The sequence below is a fragment of the Oncorhynchus tshawytscha genome, unplaced genomic scaffold (assembly GCF_018296145.1).
Source record: "Oncorhynchus tshawytscha isolate Ot180627B unplaced genomic scaffold, Otsh_v2.0 Un_contig_2312_pilon_pilon, whole genome shotgun sequence".
Classification (NCBI taxonomy): Eukaryota; Metazoa; Chordata; class Actinopteri; order Salmoniformes; family Salmonidae; genus Oncorhynchus; species Oncorhynchus tshawytscha.
The window spans coordinates 114,582-128,001 of record NW_024609723.1 but is presented as its reverse complement, the minus strand read 5'-3'; the positions used below and the strand labels follow the sequence as shown (position 1 = coordinate 128,001).

The 13,420-nt window shown below is 43.9% G+C and overlaps 1 protein-coding gene across 4 annotated transcripts in view; it reads left to right on the top strand.

Moving 5' to 3' along the window:
* wdr59 (WD repeat domain 59) overlaps positions 1-13,420 on the top strand; it is an 87,458-nt gene that overhangs the window by 1,910 nt on the left and 72,128 nt on the right. For all 4 annotated transcript variants that reach the window (XM_042317270.1, XM_042317272.1, XM_042317271.1 and 1 more), the window contains exons 2-7: positions 3,472-3,521; positions 4,841-4,976; positions 5,593-5,678; positions 5,852-5,932; positions 7,817-7,854; positions 8,013-8,101. In XM_042317270.1, coding sequence (XP_042173204.1) covers positions 3,472-3,521; positions 4,841-4,976; positions 5,593-5,678; positions 5,852-5,932; positions 7,817-7,854; positions 8,013-8,101 — 480 coding nt within the window. The remainder of the gene's footprint in view (positions 1-3,471; positions 3,522-4,840; positions 4,977-5,592; positions 5,679-5,851; positions 5,933-7,816; positions 7,855-8,012; positions 8,102-13,420) is intronic.

The following is a 13,420-nucleotide window of genomic DNA, read 5'->3' as shown; positions in this document are numbered from 1 at the left end:
CCAACAAACTATCATGGTCCAAACACACCAAGACAGTCGTGAAAAGGGCACGACAAAGCCTATTCCCCCTCAGGAGACTGAAAAGATTTGGCATGGGTCCTCAGATCCTCAAAAGGGTCTACAGCTGTACCACCGAGAGCATCCTGACGGGTTGCATCACTGCCTGGTATGGCAGCTGCTCGGCTCCTCGACTGCAAGGCACTACAGAGGGTAGAGCGTACGGCCCAGTACATCACTGGGGCCAAGCTTCCTACCATCCAGGACCTCTATATCAGGTGGTGTCAGAGGAAGGCCCTATAAATTGCCAAAGACTCCAGCCACCCTATAGTCATAGCCTGTTCTCTCTGCTGCTACAGGGCCAAAAGGAGAGGCTTCTGAACAGCTTCCACCCTCAAGCCATAAGACTCCTGAACATCTAATCAAATGGCTACCCAGACTATTAACATGACCCCTCCCCCCCCTTCTATGCTGCTGCTTCTCTGTTATTATCTATGCATAGTCACATTAATAACTCTACCTACATGTACATATTACCTCAATTCTCTCGACATCGGTGCCCCCGCACATTGACTCTGTACCGGTACCCCCTGTATATAGCCTCCACATTGACTCTGTACCGGTACCCCCTGTATATAGCCTCCACATTGACTCTGTACCAGTACCCCTGTATATAGCCTCCACATTGACTCTGTACCAGTACCCCCTGTATATAGCCTCCACATTGACTCTGTACCGGTACCCCCTGTATATAGCCTCCACATTGACTCTGTACCGGTACCCCATGTATATAGCCTCCACATTGACTCTGTACCGGTACCCCATGTATATAGCCTCCACATTGACTCTACCGGTACCCCATGTATATAGCCTCCACATTGACTCTGTACCGGTACCCCTGTATATAGCCTCCACATTGACTCTGTACCGGTACCCCCTGTATATAGCCTCCACATTGACTCTGTACCGGTACCCCATGTATATAGCCTCCACATTGACTCTGTACCAGTACCCCCTGTATATAGCCTCCACATTGACTCTGTACCGGTACCCCCTGTATATAGCCTCCACATTGACTCTGTACCGGTACCCCATGTATATAGCCTCCACATTGACTCTGTACCGGTACCCCCTGTATATAGCCTCCACATTGACTCTACCGGTACCCCATGTATATAGCCTCCACATTGACTCTGTACCGGTACCCCCTGTATATAGCCTCCACATTGACTCTGTACCGGTACCCCTGTATATAGCCTCCACATTGACTCTGTACCGGTACCCCCTGTATATAGCCTCCACATTGACTCTGTACCGGTACCCCCTGTATATAGCCTCCACATTGACTCTGTACCGGTACCCCTGTATATAGCCTCCACATTGACTCTGTACCGGTACCCCTGTATATAGCCTCCACATTGACTCTACTGGTACCCCCTGTATATAGCCTCCACATTGACTCTACTGGTACCCCCTGTATATAGCCTCCACATTGACTCTACTGGTACCCCCTGTATATATTATTGTTATTCTTATCTCTTACTTCTTTTGTTTATGTTGGTATTTTCTGAAAACTGCATTGTTGGGGGCCTCCCTGGTGGCGCAGTGGTCTAGGGCATTGCATCGCAGTGCTAGCTATGCCACCAGAGACTCTGGGTTCACGCAGCCGGCCGCGACTGGGAGGTCCGTGGGGCGACGCACAATTGGCCTAGCGTCGTCGTCCGGGTTAGGGAGGGTTTGGCAGGTAGGGATATCCTTGTCTCATCGCGCACCAGCGACTCATGTGGTGGGCCGGGCGCAGTGCACGCTAACGAGGTTGCCAGGTGTACGGTGTATCCTCCGACACATTGGTGCGGCTGGCTTCCGGGTTGGATGCGCGCTGTGTTAAGAAGCAGTGCGGTTTGGTTCGGTTGTGTATCGGAGGACGCATGACTTTCAACCTTCGTTTCTCCCGAGCCTGTACGGAGTTGTAGCGATGAGACAAGATAGTAACTACTAACAATTGGATACCACGAAATTGGGGAGAAAAGAGGGTAAAATTAAAAATTTAAAAAACCACTGCGCCACCCGGGAGGCCCCAACAATGCAGTTTTAAGAAAATAGCACAACAAAAAAGTAAGAGATAAGAATAACAAGGGCTTGTAAGTATGGTTGCAGTAAGGTTGCAGTATGGTTGCAGTAAGGTTGCAGTAAGGTTGCAGTAAGGTTGCAGTATGGTTGCAGTAAGGTTGCAGTAAGGTTGCAGTAAGGTTGCAGTAAGGTTGCAGTAAGGTTGCAGTAAGGTTGCAGTATGGTTGCAGTAAGGTTGCAGTATGGTTGCAGTATGGTTGCAGTATGGTTGCAGTATGGTTGCAGTAAGGTTGCAGTATGGTTGCAGTAAGGTTGCAGTGAGAGGTGTAAGTGGGGTTGCAGTAAGAGGTTGCAGTAAGAGGTTGCAGTAAGAGGTTGCAGTAAGAGGTTGCAGTAAGAGGTTGCAGTAAGAGGTTGCAGTAAGAGGTTGCAGTAAGAGGTTGCAGTAAGAGGTTGCAGTAAGAGGTTGCAGTAAGAGGTTGCAGTAAGCGGTTGCAGTAAGCGGTTGCAGTAAGCGGTTGCAGTAAGCGGTTGCAGTAAGCGGTTGCAGTAAGCGGTTGCAGTAAGCGGTTGCAGTAAGCGGTTGCAGTAAGCGGTTGCAGTAAGCGGTTGCAGTAAGAGGTTGCAGTAAGCGGTTGTATTCGGTGCATGAAACAAATAACATTTGATTTGATTTGAAGCTGGTTGATAGAATGCCAAGATTCACAGCTACTTTGAAGAGTCTCAAATATATTTTTATTTTAACACTTTTTGGTTACTACATAAATCCATACGTGTTATTTCATAGTTTTGATGTCTTTTTTAAAATTTTCTACAACGTAGAAAATAGTAAAAAATAAAGAAAAACCCTGGAATGAGTAGGTGTGTCCAAACTATTGACTGGTACTGAATATATGTATGGGTCTGTATACATATATTTAAATGAATATATTCTATATATTTACATGACATATATACTGTATATTTACATGAAATATATACTGTATATTTACATTACATATATACTGTATATTTACATTACATATATACTGTATAATTACATATATACTGTATAATTACATATATACTGTATAATTACATATATACTGTATATTTACATGACATATATACTGTATAATTACATATATACTGTATATTTACATGACATATATACTGTATAATTACATATATACTGTATAATTACATATATACTGTATATTTAAATGAATATATTCTATATATTTACATGACATATATACTGTATATTTACATGAAATATATAGTGTATATTTACATTAAATATATATAGGGGATTGGAAATGATGCAGACAATTAGATTGTAGCCTCCATCAATGTATCTGCAATATTACAGCTGATCTGCCCCCTAACAACGTAAATAATAATAACATGCTGTTATCTTTCCAGGCCACTGCTATGTCCGTGGACTGCCTGGGTCGACATGCTGTCCTGTCAGGGTTTGTACCAGTCCTTTACCACCCATCACCAGACAGTCAATATCACTATAGCTCTGCCTCAGTAACTATAGCTCTGCTCAGTCAACATCACTGTAGCTCTGCCTCAGTCAACATCACTATAGCTCTGCCTCAGTCAACATCACTATAGCTCTGCCTCAGTCAACATCACTGTAGCTCTGCCTCAGTCAACATCACTATAGCTCTGCTCAGTCAACATCACTGTAGCTCTGCCTCAGTCAACATCACTATACCTCTGCCTCAGTCAACATCACTATACCTCTGCCTCAGTCAACATCACTGTAGCTCTGCCTCAGTCAACATCACTATACTCTGCCTCAGTCAACATCACTATAGCTCTGCCTCAGTCAACATCACTATAGCTCTGCCTCAGTCAACATCACTATAGCTCTGCCTCAGTCAACATCACTATAGCTCTGCCTCAGTCAACATCACTATAGCTCTGCCTCAGTCAACATCACTGTAGCTCTGCCTCAGTCAACATCACTGTAGCTCTGCCTCAGTCAACATCACTGTAGCTCTGCCTCAGTCAACATCACTGTAGCTCTGCCTCAGTCAACATCACTATAGCTCTGCCTCAGTCAACATCACTGTAGCTCTGCCTCAGTCAACATCACTATAGCTCTGCCTCAGTCAACATCACTGTAGCTCTGCCTCAGTCAACATCACTATAGCTCTGCTCTCAGTCAACATCACTGTAGCTCTGCCTCAGTCAACATCACTATAGCTCTGGGTCGACATGCTGTCCTGTCTGGGTGTGTACCAGTCCTTTACTACCCATTACAGCACCTTCACCAGACTCTGAAAACACTCCTCCTCACATTGCCTTGGGGATGTTAGAAATCCCTTACCAGCTCTGGCTGTCAACATCACTGTAACTCTGCCTCAGTCACTGTAGCTCTGCCTCAGTCACTGTAGCTCTGCCTCAGTCACTGTAGCTCTGCCTCAGTCACTGTAGCTCTGCCTCAGTCACTGTAGCTCTGCCTCAGTCACTGTAGCTCTGACTCAGTCACTCACTAGCTCTGACTCAGTCACTGTAGCTCTGACTCAGTCAACCTCACTGTAGCTCTGCCTCAGGCACTGTAGCTCTGCCTCAGTCAACCTCACTGTAGCTCTGCCTCAGTCAACATCACTGTAGCTCTGCCTCAGTCAGCATCACTGTAGCTCTGCCTCAGTCCCGTAGCTCTGCCTCAGTCACTGTAGCTCTGCCTCAGTCAGCATCACTGTAGCTCTGCCTCAGTCAACATCACTGTAGCTCTGCCTCAGTCACTGACTTGTGTGTTTGATCTCCTCTCCTTTAGACGGAGGTTTCTGTATGTGGTGAACCTGGAGACTCCGTCTGAAGCTCCCAGGAAGATTGGCAGACCGAGCAAATGGGACGTGGGGACGGTTCAGTGGAACCCCCACAAGGCAGAGTCCCACGTCTTCGCTGCCTCTGTGAGTGTTCAAACATCAACAAAAGCAGGCTCAGGTCTTATCCGGAGAGTCGTTGAGCAGGCTCAGGTCTTATCCGGAGAGTCGTTGAGCAGGCTCAGGTCTTATCCGGAGAGTCGTTGAGCAGGCTCAGGTCTTATCCGGTGAGTCATTGAGCAGGCTCAGGTCTTATCCGGAGAGTCATTGAGCAGGCTCAGGTCTTATCCGGAGAGTCGTTGAGCAGGCTCAGGTCTTATCCGGAGAGTCGTTGAGCAGGCTCAGGTCTTATCCGGAGAGTCTTATCCGTTGAGCAGGCTCAGGTCTTATCCGTTGAGCAGGCTCAGGTCTTATCCGGAGAGTCAGGCTCAGGTCTTATCCGGAGAGTCGTTGAGCAGGCTCAGGTCTTATCCGGAGAGTCGTTGAGCAGGCTCAGGTCTTATCCGGAGAGTCGTTGAGCAGGCTCAGGTCTTATCCAGAGCGACTTAGTCAGTTTCTGATTGGATCCAGATCTTTGTTCAGGTCAAACTGCATCCTGTGAGAGTGGTGGTCATCATTTCCCACATGGTACCATAACATCCTGGTACTGAACAGATTCAGTGTCTGCTCTGTGATCTGTCTGACGAGGGGTTTATGTTCACAGAGTAACCAACGAGTTGACCTGTACACATGGCGTGATGGCTGTGGGGAGGTCCACGCGTCCCTGCAGGGACACACACGAGTCATCAGGTAACACAGAGGAGATGCTCTGCGGCTGGGTCCCAAATGGCTCCCTGTTCCCTATGGGTCAGAAGTAGTGCCCTATACAGGGGATATGGTGCGATGTGGGACACAACCTGATCTGTCTGGGTATGTACTGGGGGTTATGTTGCCAGGTCACTGACTGTGGTTGTATCCTACAGTGACTTGGACTGGTCCTGGTTTGAACCGGAGTATCTGGTCACCAGCTCTGTAGACACCTACATCTGTATCTGGGATACCAGGTAGGATATCCCACTATACTGTCAACACTACTCTCTGTACCAGGTAGGATATCCCACTATACTGTCAACACTACTCTGTACCAGGTAGGATATCCCACTATACTGTCAACACTACTCTCTGTACCAGGTAGGATATCCCCACTATACTGTCAACACTACTCTCTGTACCAGGTAGGATATCCCACTATACTGTCAACACTACTCTCTGTACCAGGTAGGATATCCCCACTATACTGTCAACACTACTCTGTACCAGGTAGGATATCCCACTATACTGTCAACACTACTCTCTGTACCAGGTAGGATATCCCACTATACTGTCAACACTACTCTGTACCAGGTAGGATATCCCACTATACTGTCAACACTACTCTGTACCAGGTAGGATATCCCACTATACTGTCAACACTACTCTGTACCAGGTAGGATATCCCACTATACTGTCAACACTACTCTGTACCAGGTAGGATATCCCACTATACTGTCAACACTACTCTCTGTACCAGGTAGGTTTACCCTCTATACTGTCAACACTACTCTCTGTACCAGGTAGGATATCCCCACTATACTGTCAACACTACTCTCTGTACCAGGTAGGATATCCCCACTATACTGTCAACACTACTCTCTGTACCAGGTAGGATATCCCCACTATACTGTCAACACTACTCTCTGTACCAGGTAGGATATCCCCACTATACTGTCAACACTACTCTCTGTACCAAGTAGGATATCCCTCTCTGTACCAGGTAGGAAATCCCCTCTATACTGTCAACACTACTCTCTGTACCAGGTAGGATATCTCTCTCTGTACCAGGTAGGATATCCCCACTATACTGTCAACACTACTCTCTGTGCCAGGTAGGATATCCCCACTATACTGTCAACACTACTCTCTGTACCAGGTAGGATTATCCCTCTATACTGTCAACACTACTCTGTACCAGGTAGGTTTACCCTCTATACTGTCAACACTACTCTCTGTACCAGGTAGGATATCCCACTATACTGTCAACACTACTCTGTACCAGGTAGGTTTACCCTCTATACTGTCAACACTACTCTCTGTACCAAGTAGGATATCCCTCTCTGTACCAGGTAGGAAATCCCCTCTATACTGTCAACACTACTCTCTGTACCAGGTAGGATATCTCTCTCTGTACCAGGTAGGATATCCCCACTATACTGTTAACTCTCTCTCTCTCTCTCTCTCTGTCTCTCTCTCTCTCTCTCTCTCTCTGTCTCTCTCTCTCTCTCTCTCTCTCTCTGTCTCTCTCTCTCTCTCTCTGTCTCTCTCTCTCTCTCTCTCTCTCTGTCTCTCTCTCTCTCTCTCTCTCTCTCTCTCTCTCTCTCTCTCTCTCTCTCTCTGTCTCTCTCTCTCTCTCTCTCTCTCTCTCTCTCTCTCTCTCTCTCTCTGTCTCTCTCTCTCTCTCTCTCTCTGTCTCTCTCTCTCTCTCTCTCTCTGTCTCTCTCTCTCTGTCTCTCTCTCTCTCTCTCTCTCTCTCTCTCTCTCTCTCTCTCTCTCTCTGTCTCTCTCTCTCTCTCTGTCTCTGTCTCTGTCTCTGTCTCTGTCTCTGTCTCTCTCTCTCTCTCTCTCTCTCTCTCTCTCTCTCTCTGTCTCTCTCTCTCTCTCTGTCTCTGTCTCTGTCTCTGTCTCTGTCTCTCTCTCTCTCTCTCTCTCTCTCTCTCTCTCTCTCTCTCTGTCTCTCTGTCTCTCTCTCTCTCTCTCTCTCTCTCTCTCTCTCTCTCATACTTTATTTAATAGTCCCATGTTGAGTCATGTAGGGGATGTTTTTAGTTCTGGACTTAATGTGTGTCTGGGAAACCAGCCCTGAGATGAAATGATTGGTGTTCTGCCTTAACTGTAAATCTGTCTGATCTCAGAGACACGAGGAAACCTACTGTGGCGTTGTCTGCAGTGGGTGAGTAGGACTTCCATCTTTCAATAATCACAGTTTTACCTCTCTAGGTCATCTGTCTTATATTCACTCACTCACTCACTCACTCACTCACTCACTCACTCACTCACTCACTTACACCATCTCTCTCTCTCTCACACCATCTCTCTCTCTCTCCGTAGCGGGAGCGTCCCAGGTCAAGTGGAACAAGCGTAATCAGTACCTTCTAGCCTCCAGTCATGATGGAGATGTTCGCATCTGGGACAAGAGGGTCAGTACTACATTATAACCACATTGTAACCTGTGTAGGGTCAGTACTACATTATAACCTGTGTAGGATCAGTACTACATTATAACCTGTCAGTACTACATTATAACCTGTGTAGGGTCAGTACTACATTATAACCTGTGTAGGGTCAGTACTACATTATAACCTGTCAGTACTACATTATAACCTGTGTAGGGTCAGTACTACATTATAACCTGTGTAGGGTCAGTACTACATTATAACCTGTGTAGGGTCAGTACTACATTATAACCTGTGTAGGATCAGTACTGCATTATAACCTGTCAGTACTACATTATAACCTGTGTAGGGTCAGTACTACATTATAACCTGTGTAGGGTCAGTACTGCATTATAACCTGTGTAGGGTCAGTACTACATTATAACCTGTGTATTGTCAGTACTACATTATAACCTGTGTAGGGTCAGTACTACATTATAACCTGTGTAGGGTCAGTACTGCATTATAACCTGTCAGTACTACATTATAACCTGTGTAGGGTCAGTACTACATTATAACCTGTGTAGGGTCAGTACTACATTATAACCTGTGTAGGGTCAGTACTGCATTATAACCTGTGTAGGGTCAGTACTACATTATAACCTGTGTAGGATCAGTACTGCATTATAACCTGTCAGTACTACATTATAACCTGTGTAGGGTCAGTACTGCATTATAACCTGTGTAGGGTCAGTACTGCATTATAACCTGTGTAGGGTCAGTACTGCATTATAACCTGTGTAGGGTCAGTACTGCATTATAACCTGTGTAGGGTCAGTACTACATTATAACCTGTGTAGGGTCAGTACTGCATTATAACCTGTGTAGGGTCAGTACTGCATTATAACCTGTGTAGGGTCAGTACTGCATTATAACCTGTGTAGGGTCAGTACTGCATTATAACCTGTGTAGGGTCAGTACTACATTATAACCTGTGTAGGGTCAGTACTGCATTATAACCTGTGTAGGGTCAGTACTACATTATAACCTGTCAGTACTACATTATAACCTGTCACTTTATAACCTGTGTAGGGTCAGTACTACATTATAACCTGTGTAGGGTCAGTACTACATTATAACCTGTCAGTACTACATTATAACGGGTGTAGGGTCAGTACTACATTATAACCTGTCAGTACTGCATTATAACCTGTATAGGGTCAGTACTACATTATAACCTGTGTAGGGTCAGTACTACATTATAACCTGTGTAGGGTCAGTACTACATTATAACCTGTCAGTACTACATTATAACCTGTCTTTACTACATTATAACCTGTGTAGGGTCAGGACTACATTATAACCTGTCTTTACTACATTATAACCTGTGTAGGGTCAGGACTACATTATAACCTGTGTAGGGTCAGTACTACATTATAACCTGTGTAGGGTCAGTACTACATTATAACCTGTGTAGGATCAGTACTGCATTATAACCTGTGTAGGGTCAGTACTACATTATAACCTGTCAGTACTACATTATAACCTGTCATTACTACATTATAACCTGTGTAGGGTCAGTACTACATTATAACCTGTGTAGGGTCAGTACTACATTATAACCTGTGTAGGGTCAGTACTACATTATAACCTGTGTAGGGTCAGTACTGCATTATAACCTGTGTAGGGTCAGTACTACATTATAACCTGTCAGTACTACATTATAAGCTGTGTAGGGTCAGTACTACATTATAACCTGTGTAGGGTCAGTACTACATTATAACCTGTGTAGGGTCAGTACTACATTATAACCTGTGTAGGGTCAGTACTGCATTATAACCTGTGTAGGGTCGGTACTACATTATAACCTGTCAGTACTACATTATAACCTGTCAGTACTACATTATAACCTGTGTTGGGTCAGGACTACATTATAACCTGTGGAGGGTCAGTACTACATTATAACCTGTCAGTACTACATTATAACCTGTGTAGGGTCAGTACTACATTATAACATGTGTAGGGTCAGTACTATATTATAACCTGTGTAGGGTCTGTACCACATTATAACCTGTGTAGGGTCAGTACTACATTATAACCTGTGTAGGGTCAGTACTACATTATAACCTGTGTAGGGTCAGTACTACATTATAACCTGTGTAGGGTCAGTACTATATTATGACATGTGTAGGGTCAGTACTATATTATGACCTGTGTAGGGTCAGTACTACATTATAACCTGTGTAGGGTCAGTACTGCATTATAACCTGTCAGTACTGCATTATAACCTGTGTAGGGTCAGTACTACATTATAACCTGTGTAGGGTCTGTACTACATTATAACCTGTGTAGGGTCTGTACTACATTATAACCTGTGTAGGGTCTGTACTACATTATAACCTGTGTAGGGTCAGTACTACATTATAACCTGTGTAGGGTCAGTACTACATTATAACCTGTGTAGGGTCAGTACTACATTATAACCTGTGTAGGGTCAGTACTACATTATAACCTGTGTAGGGTCAGTACTACATTATAACCTGTGTAGGGTCAGTACTACATTATAACCTGTGTAGGGTCAGTACTACATTATAACCTGTGTAGGGTCAGTACTGCATTATAACCTGTGTAGGGTCAGTACTGCATTATAAGCTGTGTAGGGTCAGTACTGCATTATAACCTGTGTAGGGTCAGTACTGCATTATAACCTGTCAGTACTGCATTATAACCTGTGTAGGGTCAGTACTGCATTATAACCTGTGTAGGGTCAGTACTGCATTATAACCTGTGTAGGGTCAGTACTACATTATAACCTGTGTAGGGTCAGTACTACATTATAACCTGTGTAGGGTCAGTACTGCATTATAACCTGTGTAGGGTCAGTACTGCATTATAACCTGTGTAGGGTCAGTACTGCATTATAACCTGTGTAGGGTCAGTACTACATTATAACCTGTGTAGGGTCAGTACTACATTATAACCTGTGTAGGGTCAGTACTACATTATAACCTGTGTAGGGTCAGTACTACATTATAACCTGTGTAGGGTCAGTACTACATTATAACCTGTGTAGGGTCAGTACTACATTATAACCTGTGTAGGGTCAGTACTGCATTATAACCTGTGTAGGGTCAGTACTGCATTATAAGCTGTGTAGGGTCAGTACTGCATTATAACCTGTGTAGGGTCAGTACTGCATTATAACCTGTGTAGGGTCAGTACTGCATTATAACCTGTTTAGGGTCAGTACTGCATTATAACCTGTGTAGGGTCAGTACTATATTATAACCTGTGTAGGGTCAGTACTACATTATAACCTGTGTAGGGTCAGTACTACATTATAACCTGTGTAGGGTCAGTACTGCATTATAACCTGTGTAGGGTCGGTACTACATTATAACCTGTCAGTACTACATTATAACCTGTCAGTACTACATTATAACCTGTGTTGGGTCAGGACTACATTATAACCTGTGGAGGGTCAGTACTACATTATAACCTGTGTAGGGTCAGTACTACATTATAACCTGTCAGTACTACATTATAACCTGTGTAGGGTCAGTACTACATTATAACCTGTGTAGGGTCAGTACTACATTATAACCTGTCAGTACCACATTATAACCTGTATAGGGTCAGTACTACATTATAACCTGTGTAGGGTCAGTACTACATTATAACCTGTGTAGGGTCAGTACTACATTATAACCTGTCAGTACTACATTATAACCTGTCTTTACTACATTATAACCTGTGTAGGGTCAGGACTACATTATAACCTGTGTAGGGTCAGTACTACATTATAACCTGTGTAGGGTCAGTACTACATTATAACCTGTGTAGGATCAGTACTGCATTATAAGCTGTGTAGGGTCAGTACTGCATTATAACCTGTGTAGGGTCAGTACTGCATTATAACCTGTGTAGGGTCAGTACTGCATTATAACCTGTGTAGGGTCAGTACTGCATTATAACCTGTGTAGGGTCAGTACTGCATTATAACCTGTGTAGGGTCAGTACTACATTATAACCTGTGTAGGGTCAGTACTACATTATAACCTGTGTAGGGTCAGTACTACATTATAACCTGTGTAGGGTCAGTACTACATTATAACCTGTGTAGGATCAGTACTGCATTATAACCTGTGTAGGGTCAGTACTACATTATAACCTGTGTCAGTGAGTCAGTACCCATTATAATGTTCAGTGTAGGGTCAGTACTACATTATAACCTGTGTAGGGTCAGTACTACATTATAACCTGTGTAGGGTCAGTACTACATTATAACCTGTGTAGGGTCAGTACTACATTATAACCTGTGTAGGGTCAGTACTACATTATAACCTGTGTAGGGTCAGTACTACATTATAACCTGTGTAGGGTCAGTACTGCATTATAACCTGTGTAGGATCAGTACTGCATTATAAGCTGTGTAGGGTCAGTACTGCATTATAACCTGTGTAGGGTCAGTACTGCATTATAACCTGTGTAGGGTCAGTACTGCATTATAACCTGTGTAGGGTCAGTACTGCATTATAACCTGTGTAGGGTCAGTACTACATTATAACCTGTGTAGGGTCAGTACTACATTATAACCTGTGTAGGGTCAGTACTACATTATAACCTGTGTAGGATCAGTACTGCATTATAACCTGTGTAGGGTCAGTACTACATTATAACCTGTCAGTACTACATTATAACCTGTCTTTACTACATTATAACCTGTGTAGGGTCAGGACTACATTATAACCTGTGTAGGGTCAGTACTACATTATAACCTGTGTAGGGTCAGTACTACATTATAACCTGTCAGTACTACATTACAACCTGTGTAGGGTCAGTACTACATTATAACGGGTGTAGGGTCAGTACTACATTATAACCTGTCAGTACCACATTATAACCTGTATAGGGTCAGTACTACATTATAACCTGTGTAGGGTCAGTACTACATTATAACCTGTGTAGGGTCAGTACTACATTATAACCTGTCAGTACTATGTTACAACCTGTGTAGGGTCAGTACTACATTATAACCTGTGTAGGGTCAGTACTACATTATAACCTGTCAGTACTACATTATAACCTGTGTAGGGTCAGTACTACCTTATAACCTGTGTAGGGTCAGTACAGTACTCATTATAACCTGTCAGTACTGCATTATAACCTGTGTAGGGTCAGTACTACATTATAACCTGTGTAGGGTCTGTACTACATTATAACCTGTGTAGGGTCAGTACTACATTATAACCTGTGAGGGTCAGTACCACATTATAACCTGTGTAGGGTCAGTACCACATTATAACCTGTGTAGGGTCAGTACTACATTATAACCTGTGTAGGTCAGTACTACATTATAACCTG